The following is an 18,868-nucleotide window of genomic DNA, read 5'->3' as shown; positions in this document are numbered from 1 at the left end:
ACCAACTAACAGGTTACTCATTACCATGAGTCTCCCTGAGTGGGATTCAAACAAAATCTGTCAGCGCACCAACAAGGACAAAACATTGTAGTATGTTTCCTGCTGACTTACCTGAGGTGTGAACTCTTCCTTTATAGAAGAATTCTGTTACTTTTTTGATTGCTTGTGGGTTATAGATGATGTTCAATGGACTAGTGTTCACTTCCAGTCTTCTCTCAAACTTACACCTCACAGGGTTACGCTCATAAATCATTTCAAACACTGGTGGCGATGAGCACTCTGCATTGTATCCTGACAACACAAAAAGAAGACAAACATAGTATCTATTAAGAGACAAACTTTTCAGTGACACCTATAGGAAGCATGGTGCACTGGTACTTGTACTGCCTCAAAAACATGATTATTCCCAAATCCAACATGAACATGTAGACAAACATTGTAAACAAGACAAAAAGGCTGAAACTGTCATTACACCACACAATTTGAAAACGTTGGATGAAGTGAACATACTGATGATTCGTAATGCCTCCTACACAAGTTTGAACCATTTGTTGTCGGTCGAATCAGCAGCCTTTTCATACTACCCCACTGTCCACAGAGCAGCACAGGAAAACAGCATGACAGGATACAAACTTACAAACCTGTCTTACCTTAAAAATACTGAAAACCTGGCTGTGATGGAAATCAATGAGGACGATGGTAAAGGGGGGCAGAATATCACAACGCATGCCCTGTTTTTGCACCCTCTTTTCTGCTCACCACTTCAGTGCTCTAAGCATTGGTGCTGAATGCAATGTATTATTATTGAACTATAACCAGGATGCACACATTTTATTTTGTGGACAGTTTACAAATCTGATGTTACACATGATATTCAAAGGCACTAAAACGTTACAGGTAAAACCTGAAGCTGGTATAGGAGTTTAGTGTGGAGCAGCTGCTCTGCTGGGGTTCTTAAACTAAAAAAATATATTATTTCTCATAATTTTAGATGTGATGAAAAAGCAACAGTAATAATGTTGTGTATTTTTTAGAAATTAAAAATATCTATAGCTACAAAAAAGCAGTAAGCACAAGCACATAGTAAATAAAATAGTTTTCATGTTGAGTAAAATGCCGATATCACAACGGCTAACTGAGCAGAAATACTGATACACTGAAGAACAAAATCCCCTCTCTGAAGTCAATCTATTCCCAGTTATATACTGTAATGGCTCTAAGGTAGTTACAATGTCAGAGAAAATATAATTTACTATTGTTTAGATCAAGCAAATATTATCAGATAAATTTTAACAACAGAAACCTTACCGGAGCTACTGGACTGCCCAGACGGTTGATGAATGGCAACCACGACTTTGTCCTATAATTGATGGAAGACTTGATCAGCATGACAACATACAGCAGAAACTACTGTATATATCATATACTTATCCTTCATATTTTGAATCTCCGGCACACCTTTATTACTGCTTACCGTTTTGGGAGATACCAGAACAGGGAAGATGGTGCCTTGAGTGGTCAAGTCTCTCAGGAACAAACCACCCAGCTTAACAGACAGCAGGGAGGACTCGGAACGAGGGAGAGACTCCACAATCACCTTTACCCCTATGGAAGAGTCACAACAAACTCAATCAATCAGCACACATGCTCTGAGTCAGTTAGTAACTATCATGTCAGCACATGGGACAAAAATAACAGAGACCCATGCAGGGGAGTTTTTCTCTCCCGATAATAATTCTAAAACTTCAAATCGGAGTATCTGCTGATACTATACCTCACTGCATGGGATTCAAATGTGTTCATGAAATGCTTATTATGTAAGGTAACATAAGGCCAGGGATTGCTGTGGCACCAAACATTGAGCCAACAGTCATGACTGAAAGAATGAAACTGATAGTGAAAACACTCATTTTCATAATACTATTAATAAAGAAGCTGTAGTTATTGTGGATCAGTCACTCAGACACTGTTGACATTGTGACAACTCAAGGACAGAAAACATGTTGGTGCCTGTTATAAATATCTTGGTGTTTGGTTTGATGAATGTCTTTCTTTTAAGCAACATACTGAAAATCTTCTCATGAAGAAGCTGAGACTGAAGTTAGGGTTTTATTTTAGATGCAAGTCCTGGTTTTCTCTTGAAGCCAGGAAAAGGCTGGTTGCTTCTTAGCAGTTCTTGATTTGATAGGCTAAAGATCAATGATCGACTTTTTAGTTGAGTCATCAGATCTGCAGCCGCATGTCTTGAACACTCAGGTAAAGAGACGAACAGAGCTGTCAACTGATCACCACCTGGTGGTGAGTTAGATCCGGTGGTGTAGGAGGCTGCTGAACAGACCTTGGAGACCCAACAGAGTAGTGAGAGTGGAGTCGGAACGTCTGGTGGAGGCCACTATCCCTGAGGTCTTGAACCTCAACCTCCGGAGGGAATTTGTCCTGCATGTTGGAGGAGGTTGGGGACACAGAATCCCAGTGGGCCATGTTCAGGACCTCAGTTGTGGAGCTGTGGAACGAAAGTCATTGGTGGCTGTTTGGGCGGCAACTTGAGAATATACTGGTGGACACCAGCTGTGAAGGAGGTCATCAAGCTGGAGAAGGAGGCCTTTCAGGTCAGGCTGGCCCAGGGGTCTCCTGAAGCAGAGGGGTACCAAAGGGCCAAAAGGGTGGCAGTACAGGTGGTTGCTGAAGCAAAAACCCAGGTGTGGGGGTAGTTTGGGGAGGCAATGGGAGGACTTTCGGTTGGCCTCAAAGAAGTTCTGTCAAACCAACAGGCAACTCAGTCCAGGCTGATTTCAGCAGGGTTGGAGAACTGCTAACCTTGACTGAGGACATTGTCAGACGGTGGAAGGATCATTCAGAGGATCTCCTAAACCTGACCGACATGCCCTCTATGGAGGAGGCAGAGTTGGAAGCCTCACTCATATCCATGGCAGAGGTCTCTGAGGTAGTGAAAAAGCTCCTTGGTGTCAAGGCACTGGGTGTGGATAAGATTTGCCCTGAGATGCTGAAGGCTCTGGGCGTTGGTGGGCTGTCATGGCTGGCATGCCTCTTCAGTGTCACATGGGGATCAGGGACAGTGCCTGTGGACTGGCAAACCAGGGTGATGGTTCACATTTTCAAAAAATGGGACCGCAAGATGTGCTCCAACTATCGGGGGATCACACTACTCAGCCTCCCAAGTAACAGCGTGAAGTGTAAACTCAGCTAACACTTTATATGATAATCAAAATCATTTAACTTCCTGTAAATTGGTAAAACTGAAGCTAAGGGACAATGACACACGCTAGAGATGTTGGTAAAAAGGTGGTGACTTTGCCTCTGTTATATTTTGTTATTCCATATTAGAGAATGTTTATGAAATTTGCAGTATTAAGTTTTTCATATTAAAATAATGGAGCCTGAGCTGCTTTGGCTCTGAAAACAGGACATCTTGAGGGTCTTGCTGGTTCAACCACAACCTCTTGAATCTGTTTGAGACAGAGGATCTAACCTATTTGCAGTGGTCTTTGAAATGCCCAATAACAGAATTTAAAATTAGGAAGCAGTTGATCACCATAACATCTTAGTCGCTGTAGAATACAAAACTGAATTATTGGCCTTTAACCTTTCCAAATAAAGTTGCAACATAATGAATACATTTCTTTAAAATCATTCAAAAGGAGGAAGACACTGGAACATGTCTTCATACACTGCTATTACATACCTGAAAACTCCAGCTGGATGACCCCACTCTCATGCAGTGTCTCCCCCCTCCGATCCTGGTGGAAGAGAGTGACTCCACCCTTCTCCAGTAAGAACTCTAGCCGGGCAAATAGGTGATCTCGCCTGGTGAACGTGTTCAGAGTGTGAGAGTCCTCCAACGGGTCGAACAAGTCTTCTGTCTCTGCTGGAGAAGCATTACATCATCAGAGTCAGCAGTCATTGGGGGTCCAAGCAGCTGTATCGATGTTATACTATCTGTTTTGCATGTCCCTATATGAATAAGATTTCAACCACCATTTATTATAGTTGTGCCTTATTTCACCTATTTTAGCAATTAGTTAATTTAATAGAATATCACTTAGTGGCAGCTTCCGCCAGAGCTTATACAGGAACCAAACTCAGGATGAAGACAGATGCTAAATGTTGTCCAAACAGGAGGCAGTCTCTCACCCAGAATGTCCCAGGAGGACGGACTGGGAAGGAGCTCCTCAGGGACCCTATCTGGGTCCTGGGAATCTCCATACCAGCCGCCCCAGCCTGGGAACCAGGACTGCAGGTACTGGATCATTCCAGAGCTCCCGCTCTTGGGGATGGATGTGGTGGGTGAACAGGGCTGGGGGTCGCTGCTGGGCTCTCGCACATTCTGGGAGAGGAGACAGATAGAGAACACAGGCTGAAACTATAACACATTTAGGAGATTAGTGAAATTTTAAGGATCATTGTGAGAAGTAATTCTTGTGTCATTTTTCTTCCTGGCCTCTGCTTCTTTGGGACCCACACAGACCATTAAGGTGTTGAAAATTCTGTTTTAAGATGCCTGATGAAGGTCACTTGACCAAAATGTAGCTACTTAATGAATTTAAGTGCTGACAGTGTGCAGGAGTCAAGTCTTTGTTTGGAAATTCTGTTTTAAGCACTGTTGACTGCCTGTATGAGTCATCTACTCTCACCTCTGCAATCTCTTCCTGCTTTCGAAACCAGTCGTGGACAATTTCTCTCAGACTCTGCAGCTCCTCCAACGTCTGCTCCTCTTCCACTCGCTCCAGCTCACTCTAGTTGACAAAGACAAATGTGAAGAACAGTTCAGTAATGTGTGTTTGCGAGTGTGTGGAAGTACATCATCTCAAAATACCACACTGAGCACCTCCTAAGTGCTTTACAGCAACTGAAATAAAACTAAGGCTAATGTTTCTTCATCAGTTAATCAATTAATTATTTAGTCTACAGAATGGTCATCACAGTGATAGTTTGAGAAGCTGGAACTAGAGGGTATTGGCATTTTTCCCCTGCATTATAAAAATGCAAGGGGCTGCATTAGTCCTGGAAGTCTAGTTGGAGTAACACATTATTGTATTTAAAGGTTTATCAGACAGCAAAACCACAAAAAGAGAAAGAAGAACCTGGTTGAACTTTATTGCCGGATAAGCCTGTGTTGGCACCCCCACTGTCTCAACACACTGCTCCCATTTAAATGAATGAGAGGGCTGCAGTTTTTCATGCAGAGCTAATGCCAGTGTGAACATGGACTTATAGTGTAGTACCTCCTCCTGAGGACTCAGTGGGACTCCTTTGAGCCCTCTGAAGTAGAGGCTGGTGTAGGTCTGAGCGTCTCGGGCCCGCTGCAACGCAAAGTCCCAGCTGCCCCGCCGCCGCTGCTCCCTGATCTCACTCAGGTTGGCTTCGATGGCAAACATCCACCACTGCCGGCAGCTGAGGAAAACAATGTTACAGGCTTATATCTCATCCAGTTTGCACATGTAGGAAACCTAACTAGCTGGTTTGGTCCCACAATAGACAAAGTAAGATATTAAGGTTGCATGATGTATTAGTGACTGATAAAGTTCTGATGATTTCCTGATAAAATGCTGTGGGTGCCACCAGACTTTTACTTTTACTCTAGTGACTCATACAACCGCAGTAAATTAACTGTAGATTAATAGAAATCATTAGTGATGGTGACTGTCATGATTTTTTTCTTTATCCAACATAAAAGCATGATGATGTATTTTAATTATCCTGCTCATGCTTGTGTTTCATGCCTCAGATATAACCTTGAAGAGTACAATGCAGTGGACAAAACTATAAAGATAAGACTCAAGTTGTAATAAACATGAATTATCCTGTATGTCTGAACTTACTTCCCAGTAACAGGGACTTTGGGTCTCCACTTTCGGTACAGCATCTCCCTCTCCCGGCGGTCCAACTCTTTGAGGAACGCTGTGATCTGTTGGTACTGGACCTAAGTCACAGTCACACACACACACACACACACACACACACACACACACACACACACACACACACACACACACATTCATTTTACAACTTTTTACAACATTTCATCTCCAGACTCTGTGACAATCTGTGACTCAATTTGGTAAAATTTGAACAAATACTTTGGTTTTGAGAGCTAATTGAAAATGCAAATTTAGAAAACAAAACAGAGTGATGGACTTCATAACTGACCACTGGTTGTAAAGTCTCTTCACTCATCACAAGATGTGTTTTAAGTGTCAACAACCTTCCATTCTGACAATTTTGTTTTCAGTGTTGTATGGCTAAACATTTTGATCAATCAAAACCAAATATCTCCTGACTGGGACATGAACACAGATGTCATGTTCATTTCAGGAAAAAAACAACAACACAGTCAATTATGAGATATAATCTGAACACGTGCACTAATAGCTTAAACCACTTTGATTTATGAGCATTAATGTGAAATGGACCTTAACAACACAACTTGGAGTATTTTATATGGATACTCCAGTACACTATGGAGTATCCATATAAAAAGGAAACACTGTGCGGTTTGATCAAGACTTTTCATGTTTGAAAATTCGTAAAGATTAAATCAAATCTGAAAACTGTGAAAATCACGCAACCAGCGAGGGCAGGTTTCCTACTGTGATATCATCATCATCAACTTGTGAGGTTCAGAAGTTATCGGCAAAAAAGTAAAAACGTTAATTATAGCGGCATCATGAGGTCAGATGATGGATTTTGGTTGCCTGAGTAACGGGTAACTTTCTGAACATGTCTGCCAGGTTTGGTTGCTGCAGGTTTGGCAGTTTCAGAGATCAAAGGTTGGCTGCAGTCATCTCTGACAGCAGGCAGGACGGCAGCAGCGCAGCTCACTACAGCTACCATCCGCTGTGAGACTGTAGTGGAAACACATTTCATCGCAGGTTGGCTTGGCACAGCGAGGCTACAGCAGACCAAACCAGCCCAATGGAAAAACCCTTTATAACTCAAGTCCGCCAGGTAGACTACAGCTGGAGCACACAAACTCAATTCACTCAATGCAAGACGTTTCATTGACTCTGGAACATTTGAGGTGGTCCATCACGTTCAGTCAGTCGTTCATATATCACATCATAATGGTTTTTCTTTGCAGATGCCTGCAGTGTCAGAAAGAAGCTTAAGAGAGATTGTGATATGATCAGGGTCCATACAGACCTGTGACAGGCGTAAGGACATGGGTTCCAGCTGAACTTGGCCTTCGATCCTCGGGGTGTGTCGGGACCTCAGAGGCTCCTTGGAGGTGTTTCTTCTGAGCAGTACGGAGGCACACACTGGTTCAAAGATGTACTGATGCTCCCGGCTCTGCATGCACTGGGTCATCGCATCCTGCACATTCACAAAACAACCAAACAACTAATATGGAACATTGTCTTTTAAAAAGTAAAATGTATTTAGCACCACAAAGTGCTTCACAATAAAAGACAAAAAAGAAAAAAAGAAAGACATACTATAAAAATAATATAAGATATATAAATAAACTCACCCCAGACATTAAGGACATGATTATATCTAATATGATTTTGCAAACATCACAGAACAGTATTGAAGACTTTTGCTGACTGAAGGCTCGTCAGGTCTGACAGTGATTCAGTATTCATGATCACACCGTTCACTGCTAACATCACTCCACAAGGTCAATGAAATGTACTAAACCAACATTATGACTCTCTAACCGATCTAATTTAAGTCACATCTGTAGATCTATTCCCTTCAGATAAGCGGTTGCCTGGCAACAAATCACTGTCATTTAGCGCTGTGAGCTGTATTGAGTGCTTCAAGTTTGTACAGCGTCAGTCTGGTTAAGTATAACACAGGATAAACCCTGAAATGAAAAAGCCAGGATGCGGTTAAGGATTAACCTCTGATACTGTGTGTCCAGAGACTGTTGACGTCTGAATGTCTCACCTGGATCTGGTTTACTGGGAGTTTTCCCAGCATTTCACACTCTGTGTCCCAGTAGACACTGAAGTCTTCAATCTCCAGCTGCTTCTGCCGGAGGAGCTTCTGGACCTGCAAATATATAAATGAAATACTTGTTAGGCTCAAATCCAACCAAAAGTAAAGCCTCCAGAAGGAGAAGAAGGCTAACGTTAGCTGGGAGGCTAGCAGAGGCTAGCTCTGTTAAAAAGCGGCTGAGATTGACACTAAAATGAGAATTGCTGGTCCACCTTAAAAGTCAGTCCACCTTAAGTGAGCCTGGTCAAGTTAAGCTAACATGTTGTTGCTAACTTCAGGGCTAACTCCTTTCGATAGATGAGTATTTTCTTTGTCTTGAGGAGCTGCAGCTTTTATGAACTGACACACAGTCTGTACTCAACATTTACTACCAGACTGACAACTTACTGCTAAACTTCTCCTCTGCTCGCGTTTAATAACCGTAGAGTAGCTAAACACTGTCAGCTATGCAGGAACCCACCTGTTAACATCCTTCCTCACGTATGACAGGATTTACTGGTCCACATATAGTCGTGATTTCATAAGTCTGGCAGATTTTTCTTTGTTGTGCCGTTTTGAGGACCGCTTTGATATTTTCGTTTCATTTTCTAAGTGTCTCTGACAGCGGTGCCGGTGACGTCACTGACCTGTATTGATTTGAATTTCCCGCCTCATGTATTAATTGGACCAAAAATCCCTGACGTATCAAACAAAGAAAACTATGGACCAGAAAAGTTTTTATTTTATTTTAAATATTTGTTTTATATTTATGTTCAAAATACAGATAATATCATGACCTGAACGCTACGTTGCGGTAAAAAAAAAAAAAAAAAGACAGTTGTTTTACAGGCGGGGGCTGCGGGGGCTGCAGGGGTACCACCACCCACCGGAGCTCCTGAACTCCAGTCTTCCTCAATTCTTCCTTCATATATTGTCTTTCTTGATCATACTTAGTATAATCTATGCTTGCATGTATAATAGTCTCCTCAGCCAGCTGGAAAAAAATATGTACATAATTCAGCATCGGAAATATCGGCATATTGGATATCAGCAAAAAATCCAATATCAAGCATCCCAATAATAATAATAATAATAATGTGTGTCTCTGCAAGAAGAGCAGAACATTCACGGACATTCACACACGTCAGTGCAAACACACTCAGATACGCAGTCACAGATACTGCAGCGCTTTCTCACACACACACACTTAACGATGATTGCATATTCATGTTGTAGCTTCATGTTAATCCACTGACAGGCTCCACTTCACCTCACAATAAAAACACTTGATAATATCAGCTGATTTACATGTTAAAACACTGAAAATCAGTTTTATTTCTGACTTCTCTTTCTTGTTCTCACCTGCTTCTCGACCACGTCTAGTTCATTTTCACTCGTACTCATACCTGTCCATTTATATTATTATATTTTTCTTTCTTTTTTGCGAGTTACCTGCAGGTACCAGACCTGCTGCAGGACTCAGCCTCACACACCCAGGACATCAGTGTCAGTGCAGATCATACAGGAACGTAGAAACCAAAGAGAACAAACAGTCTGAGACTGACACAGTTCAACAGTCTGAAGGATGAAATGAAACCAGTACTGCTGTAAAACAAGTGGAGCAAATCAAACTCTCAGACATGAACTATGAGCAGAGAAACACTTCCTGTCAACCTGGAGGAGAAGCTGCTTAGGATGGAAGCAACACAGCAGCATCCTCAAAGTCAGACTAGAGAACCAGAACCAGAACCACAACCCAGTCTCCCCAGTCCTCCACAGACTGGTCCCAGCAGCCAGAGATTGAATGAACAGTATAAACAGATACAGTAACAATCACCCACATTCATCATAGATCACTGTAAAACTATCTTTCTATCAGCTTGTTGTTAAATCATCTGACAGGTCAGGACTCCTGCACAGATACAAGTGATTTCCTACGTTAAAGGGAACCTTTGGTATTTTCATCCTGGACCTCATTGTCCCATCTTATTGTGTCTCAGAGACTAATGAGGACAACTATTAATAAACTGGTCCAGTACTGAGCGAGGCTGCTTCAACAGGCAGCAGAGAAACAGGCGGTGATTTCATCTGACGGAGCAACAACAACCCTTCAATGTTCCTTCACTAAAAGTGTTTGTTGTTGCCAGGATGAGATTATTATTATTATAAGTGTCTAAAACATTATGGAAAGGACCAAACATAGAAATAACATGTTTTCTTTATGTTTCACTTGATCCCGTCTGTTTGTTAATGAGTCTCAATAACAGTTTGAACACAATAATAAACTGATGGGATCAAGTGAAACATGAAATAAAGGTTTTATTTCTATGTTTGGTCCTTTCTAGAATGATTTTAGACACTTACATTACAAGACATATCTAGTGTAGAAGAGTCCAGATACACAACTCTCTGAAGCAGGAAGTTCAGCTGGTTAGTGTTGTCATTAGTATTAGTATTATTATTGTTGTCAATTACATGTATTGTTTATTATGATAAATAAAAATATTCCTCTCTGTATGCAGAGTTGTGGCTGCTGGTTAACTACAGTCTCTTCTGTATTCAACATGAAACTACATCAGACAACCAGTATTATAACAACAACAACAACAACAACAACAGAATAACATTTAATAACTCTTGGATGATCAGACCTATAAGTCAGGATTGTGTCACATAGTTTATGGTGTCAGTTTATTGACCTGTTTCTTGGAGCTCCTACTGTAAATCCACCAGGAAGTTTTCTGTCAGTACTTTGAACTATAATAAACAGAAGTAATGACCAGTTCATAAAACCCTCAGTCTGCTATTAATAAGTGTTAATATGTAACAAGCAGCTGTTACTCAACATCATTAATAACATAAAACACTTTTCCAAATCATTTTCACACAGTCATCAAATAGTTAAATAATACAGCTCAGATATAGAAGTGAAGCTTTCTACAACAACTAAATCATGAGGTGTCATGTGACTTACTGCCTCTTTGGAGGGGTTCTGAGCAGAGACGTTGTTGATGCACACTCCGAAGGAAAAGGGTTTCTCTGGGTTGGAGAAGTCATCCTCAAATCTCAGGTGCACATCTTGGATATTCAGCTGCAGACAACAGCCAGAAACAGTTTGTTACTGAGGATGTGACAGTAACATCTAGTCAGTTACTGCTCAGCAGCATGGAAACATGCCGTCTGGTGCTTCGGAAGATATTTATCTTATGCTTCAGATACCACATACAGTCCCAGCTTACCTCGATGTTTTCCACGATCCTGGTGACCACTGAGGCAGTGACAGAGTACCAGTAAGACTCTCCTCTCTGTTCACACTCACTCTGGAGGAAGAACAGAAAAAAACACACATCAACATACACGCACATACAGTATTTACACTGTCAACAACAAAAAACTATGAAGACAAATATTATAAAAGCAGAATTGAATTTAGAGTCAGTCCAGGAAGTGAAGCTCCATTAAGATGCATCTGTTCTCTCAGTGGAGTGTTGTCTGATACCGCTGCTCTCTGCAGATTTAATGTAAGACCTTTTTAAAAATCTGGAGTGTTGCGAGTATCTTTTTTTACTGGACTTCCCAAAAAAATCAATTTCAGACAAACTTCAACAACAAAAGAGAGAAGATCATCTATTTCAGCATCTTTCTCGTCTCTTTTGTTCCTGACTGGTTCATCATGTGGTCTCCTGTCTCTGGCTGTGATCTTAACGTACAGAAGACGACACATGTTTCTTCTTATGGATCAAAACTGTGGAGCAACTGAACAGAAACATCTTCAGACCTTCTGTTTTAATGCTGCTTCCAGGTGTTGAAATCATTACTGAGTCTGAAATATTTCATTGTGTTCGTTTTATTGAAGTTTATACAGTTTCATTTGATTTTATTGTTTCTTTACCAACTTTTGTTTAAATGTTTTTTGTGCAATTCTGTGTAAAGTAATGAGCTGCATCTCATGTATGGAAGCTGATATACAAATAAAGCTTATCATTACTATGATTATAATAATTAAAGTTTTATTTTATTCTTCATTCAAGTTGATTGAAGAAGCTGACACTGGAGCACAGTGACTGGATGTTTGTGTAGCTGCAGCAGCAGTGACTGGATGTTTGCTGCAGGTCTGACTGTAGTTTATAGACTCACAATGACAATATTCATCTGTGAATCCAGTTGAAGTCTTTTTGATGCCTTTTTAAAATGCTTTTTAAGACTTGTAGGAGCTGCAGATATGACAGACACGTCATCTATAACATGTATCAATGTGAGGCTGTGATGCTTATTAGAGATCAGAGAAGGTATTTTGTTTTTCTTTGATGCTCAGCATTAGTTGGACAAACACAAAGCACATTTTAACGTGTGATGTTGATCTTCCTACTTTGAATTTGTCCTCTAGAGCCCTGAGGAGGCGTTTTTTGCGCTCTCTCTCCTCCTCTCTCTCCTTCTCCCCGTCGTACTCCTGCAGCTGAGCAGGACCGATGATCAGGTTGAGCTGGGACATGGAGATGACCCAGGGGTCACTGTGAGGTCGGTAGAACGGGATCTGGAGGGTAATCTTTCCAATGAAGCCTGGTGAAAGACCACATGATGTCACATTAAAGAAAACAAACAAGAAGGATCTGACAACACTTCATCTACGTCATGTCCAACTAAACACTGCAGCAGACCAGACTGATGAGTTCAGACTGTGAGAGTACACTAGTAGTAGTACTAGTAGTAGTAGTAGTAGTAGTAGTACTAGTAGTAGTAGTACTAGTAGTAGTAGTACTAGGAGTAGTAGTAGTAGTAGTACTAGGAGTAGTAGTAGTAGTAGTACTAGGAGTAGTAGTAGTAGGAGTAGTAGTAGTCTGCTTTCAATAATATAGAAATACTTTTCATTTCAGAAGTTCTCTGTTGGACACCAGATGTTTCCTCCTTCACTGTCACACTGTGTGAGTTGAATACTGGACCATGATTGGCTCCAAACGAGTTGTGATGTCACAAACTGACACTTATATGTAAACTTCAAGCCTGCAGCAGATGAATGTGAAGACTGTGGAGACTCTTTCTATGTGATCATGTCATGAAAACTGACCAAACACATGGAGACAAAAGAACATTATACAAGCTGAACCACCTCTGCTGACAAGATAAACAACCTCTGGCAATATCAATGTTGATGAGCGAACAGACACTTTATTTCAACTGAATCATCTCTTCTTACTAATTTCTTTGTCATTAAATAATATAGACGTGATGTAAAAGTGTCAGATTTGGCTGATCTGATGAAGAAGTCACAGAGCAGCTGAACGTCGAGGAGCATTTAGCAGCTGAAGAGACCAAAGCAGAGCTGAGAGGATCTTCATTATATTATTATTATATTATTATTCAGAAGGATGACATCACACCGAGCCGTGCCTCATCACTAAAAATATCACTCTGCCATTTCCATGGCAACAAACCAGCAGCCTAAAATATCAATACAAACTTGATACAAAGTTTGATTTCTCTGGCGGACTTCGAGAGGATGAGAAGAACACAAAACCAGCTCAGTCAGTACGTCCTGGTCCACTTGTTGGACTGTCAAATGTTTTCAGGAACATCTGGAAAACACTAAGCAAGCTGTGGATTTTACAACTATTATAATAACCAGGGTCAGTACTACTCCATTAACATCTACGTCAGGTGGAGAACTTTATTAACGACCCTCCTCAGAGAGCAGGTCAGGACAGAAGACTCTGAGAAAACTTACACTACCATCTTTCATGATACAATGAGATTCAACAGGTGGGTTCATCAAAGAGGCTGAAAGACCTCAGACTGCATCACTGTCGGTACAAAACCAACAGCTGACATCATGCTGACATCACACTGACATCAGTCAGTCTCTCTTCTATCTACACTGGCTGCTCAGACATGCATGATGAAGACTGAAGTATGCTGCTCCGCCATCTTTACAGTATGTCAATAAACAGGAAAATCCTGACTGGTTTATCATGATGGACCCTTTGACACATTCTCAACACACTGAAGCTGAAGTAGACGTTTTATTATGCAAGCACCAAAGCAGCAGAGAACAACGGCAGTAGAAGAAGAAGACTGTTGTTCTAACATGGTTACTGCCAGCGCTGCCTTGTAGTTACATCATTATGTCACATCATGTTACGTATTAATTTCCATATATGGAGTATCTGTAAGACCACATACAAACACACAGTGCACAGCTCCTAAAGAGTCGTTACTAGCAGACACTTCTGTTCTCTTCACGCTGTCACAGGCTCCTCGTTACAATTAGACGCAGGCAAGAACAATTTTCTCAGTCAGCTGCTTGTTACTGTGACGTCAACGAGATGAACTCAGCACACTCCTCTCCTTCATACTCTGCTTTATGTATCTTCTATTTTCAACACAATGTGAGACGGTAAATATACTGGTGTCAACTCTACAAACACATCCTCTACTCCACCGTTTTAGTTCAGTTTAACCTTTGTGAGGTCATGTGATCAGTGTGTCTCACCTGCTTTGACTTCAAACGGCAGGTCAAACTCTCGGAGGGCATCTTTCCTCAGAGGGAGGTTCTCCAGCTCCACTGCACCTGAGGAACCACAAGGATCAGACAAACGCTGGGTTTAGCAAACTGGAGCTGTCTCACTTTCCCAGTTAGTGCTGATGATTGGAGAGAAATACACACTCAAATCTCTCAGATGTTAATCTACTATCACACTGAACGCTGACTGACTGTACCGCATTAACAGAATGAACTTGAACGTCTCATTTCATTGGGTGACTGTATGTGTTAGTGTTTCTCCTGCTGTGTTCAGGTCTCTTGTAGATGAGACTGTGAACTCAGTAAGACCACCTGATTAAACATGAAACATTTCAAACACACACTAGTGTTTTAGGGTAACCAGGGTAACCAGGTTAACCAGGTTAACTTGATCCAAGAGCGTCTGTACCGAATGGTTGGGGACAAACAGACGCACCGTTACACACCTGATGATGTTTGTGACGTCCAGCTCAGATATTTCCTCTTTCTATTTTTACACAAAAAGATCAAAATGATCTATGAAATGCTCCGAGCACATCATCCATCTTTAGAGGATGAACGTTTCCATTTTGGACTCTGGTCTTTCCAGGAACAATATATAATATAAATATATATATCACAGGATATAAATATCACAACACTGACTGACTGTAGCCTCAGTTTGTGCCTGTCACTGAGATGCTGGTAGCATCAGCGAGCTTGATGAGAGACAGCAGAGAGGCAGCGTCATACTCAGAACTGTGGTTACAAAGATTTATTCTTTTCTGTGGCAGTGAACACAACACACGACCCCACTGATAACTAACTGCTCTATTCAGAGCTTCAGATATTGAGGCTGATGACGGTAACGTTAACATGATAAACAGCAGGGCACTTCCCACACACACACACACACACACACACACACACACACACACACACACACACACACACACACACACACACACACACTGTTGTAGAGCCACTAACAGGTAACACACAGAAACTCTCACAAACAGTCATGAAAGTGCTTCTAGTCAGTGGACACGGAGAGTCTGACGACAGCTCGTGGCTGGTCATTTGTCTCACATTTCTTCTTCATTGTCACCTATACTTGCCGTTCATCTGACGGTCAGCAGTCTGTTCAGTGACTCTATAAGGAGGCGGAGGGTCGTGGTAGAGCAGCTTAATCAATTCTGATTAGTCTCATGTTTTAAAAACAGTGTATCGATGCTTGGTGCCAGTATATCAATAACATCTCACAAGCAGTAATATCACAAAATATCACAATATCAATTTCTTGGTCCACCCCTGATAGGTTCACAATGTTTCCAGTGTGTTAAAGCAGCAGTCAGGTGTCTGTAATCATTCCTCCTGTTCATACTGGATATTAAAAGATCCTTCAAATGTGCTTTAATGGAAGTGATGGAGGCCAAAACCCACAGTGTGTCCACACAGTCATTTAAAAGTCTGTGTGAAGCTTCTATTCAGCTTCATCAGTCTGAGTTAGTCATATCAAGTGGATATCTGACACATTTACAGTCTTTTTAGCATCAAATTCCCTCTTTGTGTTTCCTCGGACAGTGTTTCCCTGTTGAGCTGCAGGTGGAAGTATAGTAACAAAAAGAGGGACTTTGGCACTAAAAAGACTGTAACGTTGAAAGATATCTACTTGATTTGACTCATTTGGACGCTGAAGCTTCATATTAGCTTCAGATAAACTTTTAAATACATTTTTTTGTCCTCCATCACTTCCATTATAAGGTCATTATGAAGGGATCTTCTAATGGACAGGAGGAATGATTACAGCAAGAAACACAGCTTTCAGTGTTCATTTGGGCTCCTGACTGTTGGTTTAACTGAATATCGTCTTAAGAAAGACTTGAGAAATAGTGAACTCGTCCTTTAAGTCTTTACATACAGTATTCAAATCAATTTGCAGAGACTCTCACAGTGATGAGATATAGTTTGGACTTTATAAAATGTATCTGCAACTGCATTAATACTGTGATGGACTCCTTTAGTTTAAGCAAGCTGATTTTCATACAGCGGAAGAGGAGGAGGAGGAAGAGGAGGAATTCAAACATTCAAACATCTAAAACATACAAATGAACCATCAATAACTGTAAGTGACCATAAAAACAGAAGCTTGTGTGATTACCTTTCAGCAGGGCGATGGAGAGCTGGTCTGTGTTCAGGTTGCTGACATATTTTCCCAGGTACGTGTTCAGCACCCAGGCAACCAGGCCCTCCAACATCCTGACGGCTCAGGGATGATGAGAGCTACCCCGAGGTGTGGGAGGAAACTGTGACCACCAAAAGCACCACCCTCACGGTCGAAGCCCTCACAAGTGTTCAATGTCTAATACACACACAGGACACAAATAATATGACAAATTACAGGATTATATGTGTTCTGTTCTCCATCTATTTAATAAAGTGGTTTCATAAACTGACCAAACGTCTGTCCTCATCAGACCAAATACAATCTGTCCTCTGATATGGAAGAGACATAATCTGCCACTATGTTTAAATGTGTTTTTGCTAACAGCCACTTGTAAACACTCTGTACAGGTAACTTCAATTACACTTCAAGTATAGTTTGTCTACAGGTAAGAAGACATCAAGCCAAATAAAACCCGGCATTTACAGATTAGTTCACACCGCTCACTACCGCCTTCCTGTGATATCGCGCTGTAGAGATTATAATCCCGGTCCCAGGGCTGATTTAGGACTCGGAAGAGATTTCAGTCTCGATTCATAAGTTACACACCTTTAACACAATAACGTTCAACAAGGCCATATTTACTTAGAGGGTTTTGTGGAGTTTGTGTGGCGGAAGTTGAAAGTTCAAGGATGACGTTATTTCTAAACGTGTAATGTTGCTTTTAAGAACCAGACAACTAACGTTAATCACCGTAAATGAGCAACAATCAGCTCAGACCAGACTGAAGCTGCCGGACGGATAACTGTTACCACTGCAGTTATTTACAGTATTAAGGGAGTGACGGTGTCTTATCACAGTCGATGGCTTACCTAAGGTTGCCTTCACTTATCCGACGTTGGCAGGGTGACAGTAACTTTAGACACTCAACAGGAGTTAGCCGTTAGCAAAGCAGCATCCCAACATGACCTGACCACAGCTACCTTTATCTGAAAACAGCAGTGTTACTGACTCACCGCCAAAGACAACAGTTGAAACTCTTCGTCGACTTATCGACGCAGCTTTGCTGAGCCCATGTTGATGTCAAACTAACACCGCTGTCAGGAGGCGGTCATGTCTTGTCACAACCACCCAGGACAGGACTACATGACCTGCAGGACGTTACCGTGAACTGTCAGCCAGTTTTCCGACATTCACTAACGGTAACGGACATGAGAGCTCAACTAGGACAAAGTGAAAATGACCAGGAACGTATTAAAAGCTGGCACCGTCAGCGGGCAACTACTAACTCAGCGTGGCTGTGGTGACGGACAGGGCAAGGTTGTGATCCTACTTAGCTACCACTTAGCTAGAACTAGCATCCGAAGGTGGAGTGCTCATAGCCAAAAACAGCCAGCTGGCGGTAAAACAAACTCAAAGGCAACACTAACCGCGTCCGTTTTCATAGAAAACACAGTTTATCCTCCCCGAAGAAAGGGATTATTGTTGTATTTCAAGTCTGCAGAGTTTTGCGTCGCTGCATCGTAAATAAACACACTTCCTATTAGCGTTGAACTTCCAACAACACACACTTCCTGTCACGTGACGAAAACAAACCCTTCCTCTCGTGTTGCGTTCAGGTGAAACCGGGAAAACGGGAAGCTTTGCATTAAATCGTGAATTGAGATGCTCTGTTGTGAACTTTTACCGTCTAAAAGCTGCGTTGGCGCGGTTGACTATACCAGCTGAAAACATGGCAAGGTCTACTGTTGATAATAGCAAAACTTGAAGTAGGGTTGCATAGTAGGCCTATTTTATAGTGTCACTTGTCCATCAGACATGTTTTCTAAGCTACGGCAGTGAGCGGCATTCTCTGGTGTTTGTACTATATGTGTCGTTGGCTTAAAGCTGTTGAGAATAGTACCTTCTATTTGGTACTTAGTTAGCATCTGATGATCTCTTGCACTTGAACGGGCACAGGACAAAAGACAGAGACCTCAAACACAACATGAGCAGCTCTCCGGCAGGTGAAGTTCGTGTTTCCTCCGCAGGGAGGCGCAGTGAGACAGAAGGTCAGTGTGTTCACCTGCTGTCTTTGGGTTTAACTCAGGTGTCTTACTTTTAACCGGGATAAATCGTCATGGTAACTTATACTGAACAGCTTACCTGCTCCAGAGCAGGTTTTTTTTCTTAATTGACATATAAAAACAATTATAAACCATAAAATGATGATATACTGCATATACACAAAATATTCATCTTACAGAAGAAAAGTAGGAAACAATAAA

At 41.6% G+C, this 18,868-nt stretch overlaps 1 protein-coding gene across 6 annotated transcripts in view; it reads right to left on the bottom strand.

Moving 5' to 3' along the window:
* Positions 1 to 18,175, bottom strand: part of vps13d (vacuolar protein sorting 13 homolog D) — a 64,954-nt gene extending 46,779 nt beyond the window's left edge. For 3 of the 6 annotated variants that reach the window (XM_042408226.1, XM_042408224.1, XM_042408225.1), the window contains exons 1-16: positions 17,618 to 18,175; positions 16,599 to 16,799; positions 14,429 to 14,506; positions 12,311 to 12,501; positions 11,181 to 11,261; positions 10,916 to 11,032; positions 7,912 to 8,016; positions 7,162 to 7,332; positions 5,841 to 5,941; positions 5,244 to 5,412; positions 4,653 to 4,754; positions 4,153 to 4,345; positions 3,704 to 3,886; positions 1,475 to 1,605; positions 1,309 to 1,360; positions 112 to 291 (exon numbers count right to left, since the gene is read on the bottom strand). In XM_042408226.1, the coding sequence (XP_042264160.1) occupies positions 112 to 291; positions 1,309 to 1,360; positions 1,475 to 1,605; positions 3,704 to 3,886; positions 4,153 to 4,345; positions 4,653 to 4,754; positions 5,244 to 5,412; positions 5,841 to 5,941; positions 7,162 to 7,332; positions 7,912 to 8,016; positions 10,916 to 11,032; positions 11,181 to 11,261; positions 12,311 to 12,501; positions 14,429 to 14,506; positions 16,599 to 16,695 (1,951 nt within the window). In that variant the 5' untranslated portion in view covers positions 16,696 to 16,799; positions 17,618 to 18,175. Of the gene's footprint in view, positions 1 to 111; positions 292 to 1,308; positions 1,361 to 1,474; positions 1,606 to 3,703; positions 3,887 to 4,152; positions 4,346 to 4,652; positions 4,755 to 5,243; positions 5,413 to 5,840; positions 5,942 to 7,161; positions 7,333 to 7,911; positions 8,017 to 10,915; positions 11,033 to 11,180; positions 11,262 to 12,310; positions 12,502 to 14,428; positions 14,507 to 16,598; positions 16,800 to 17,473; positions 17,572 to 17,617 lie in introns of those variants that run through there. The other 3 variants (XM_042408223.1, XM_042408221.1, XM_042408222.1) reach the window with 3 other exon arrangements.
* Between the last annotated feature and the right edge of the window lie 693 nt (positions 18,176 to 18,868).

This window comes from Thunnus maccoyii, chromosome 4 (genome assembly GCF_910596095.1).
Source record: "Thunnus maccoyii chromosome 4, fThuMac1.1, whole genome shotgun sequence".
In the NCBI taxonomy this organism is placed as follows: domain Eukaryota; kingdom Metazoa; phylum Chordata; class Actinopteri; order Scombriformes; family Scombridae; genus Thunnus; species Thunnus maccoyii.
This window is presented reverse-complemented; position numbering and strand designations above follow the sequence as displayed.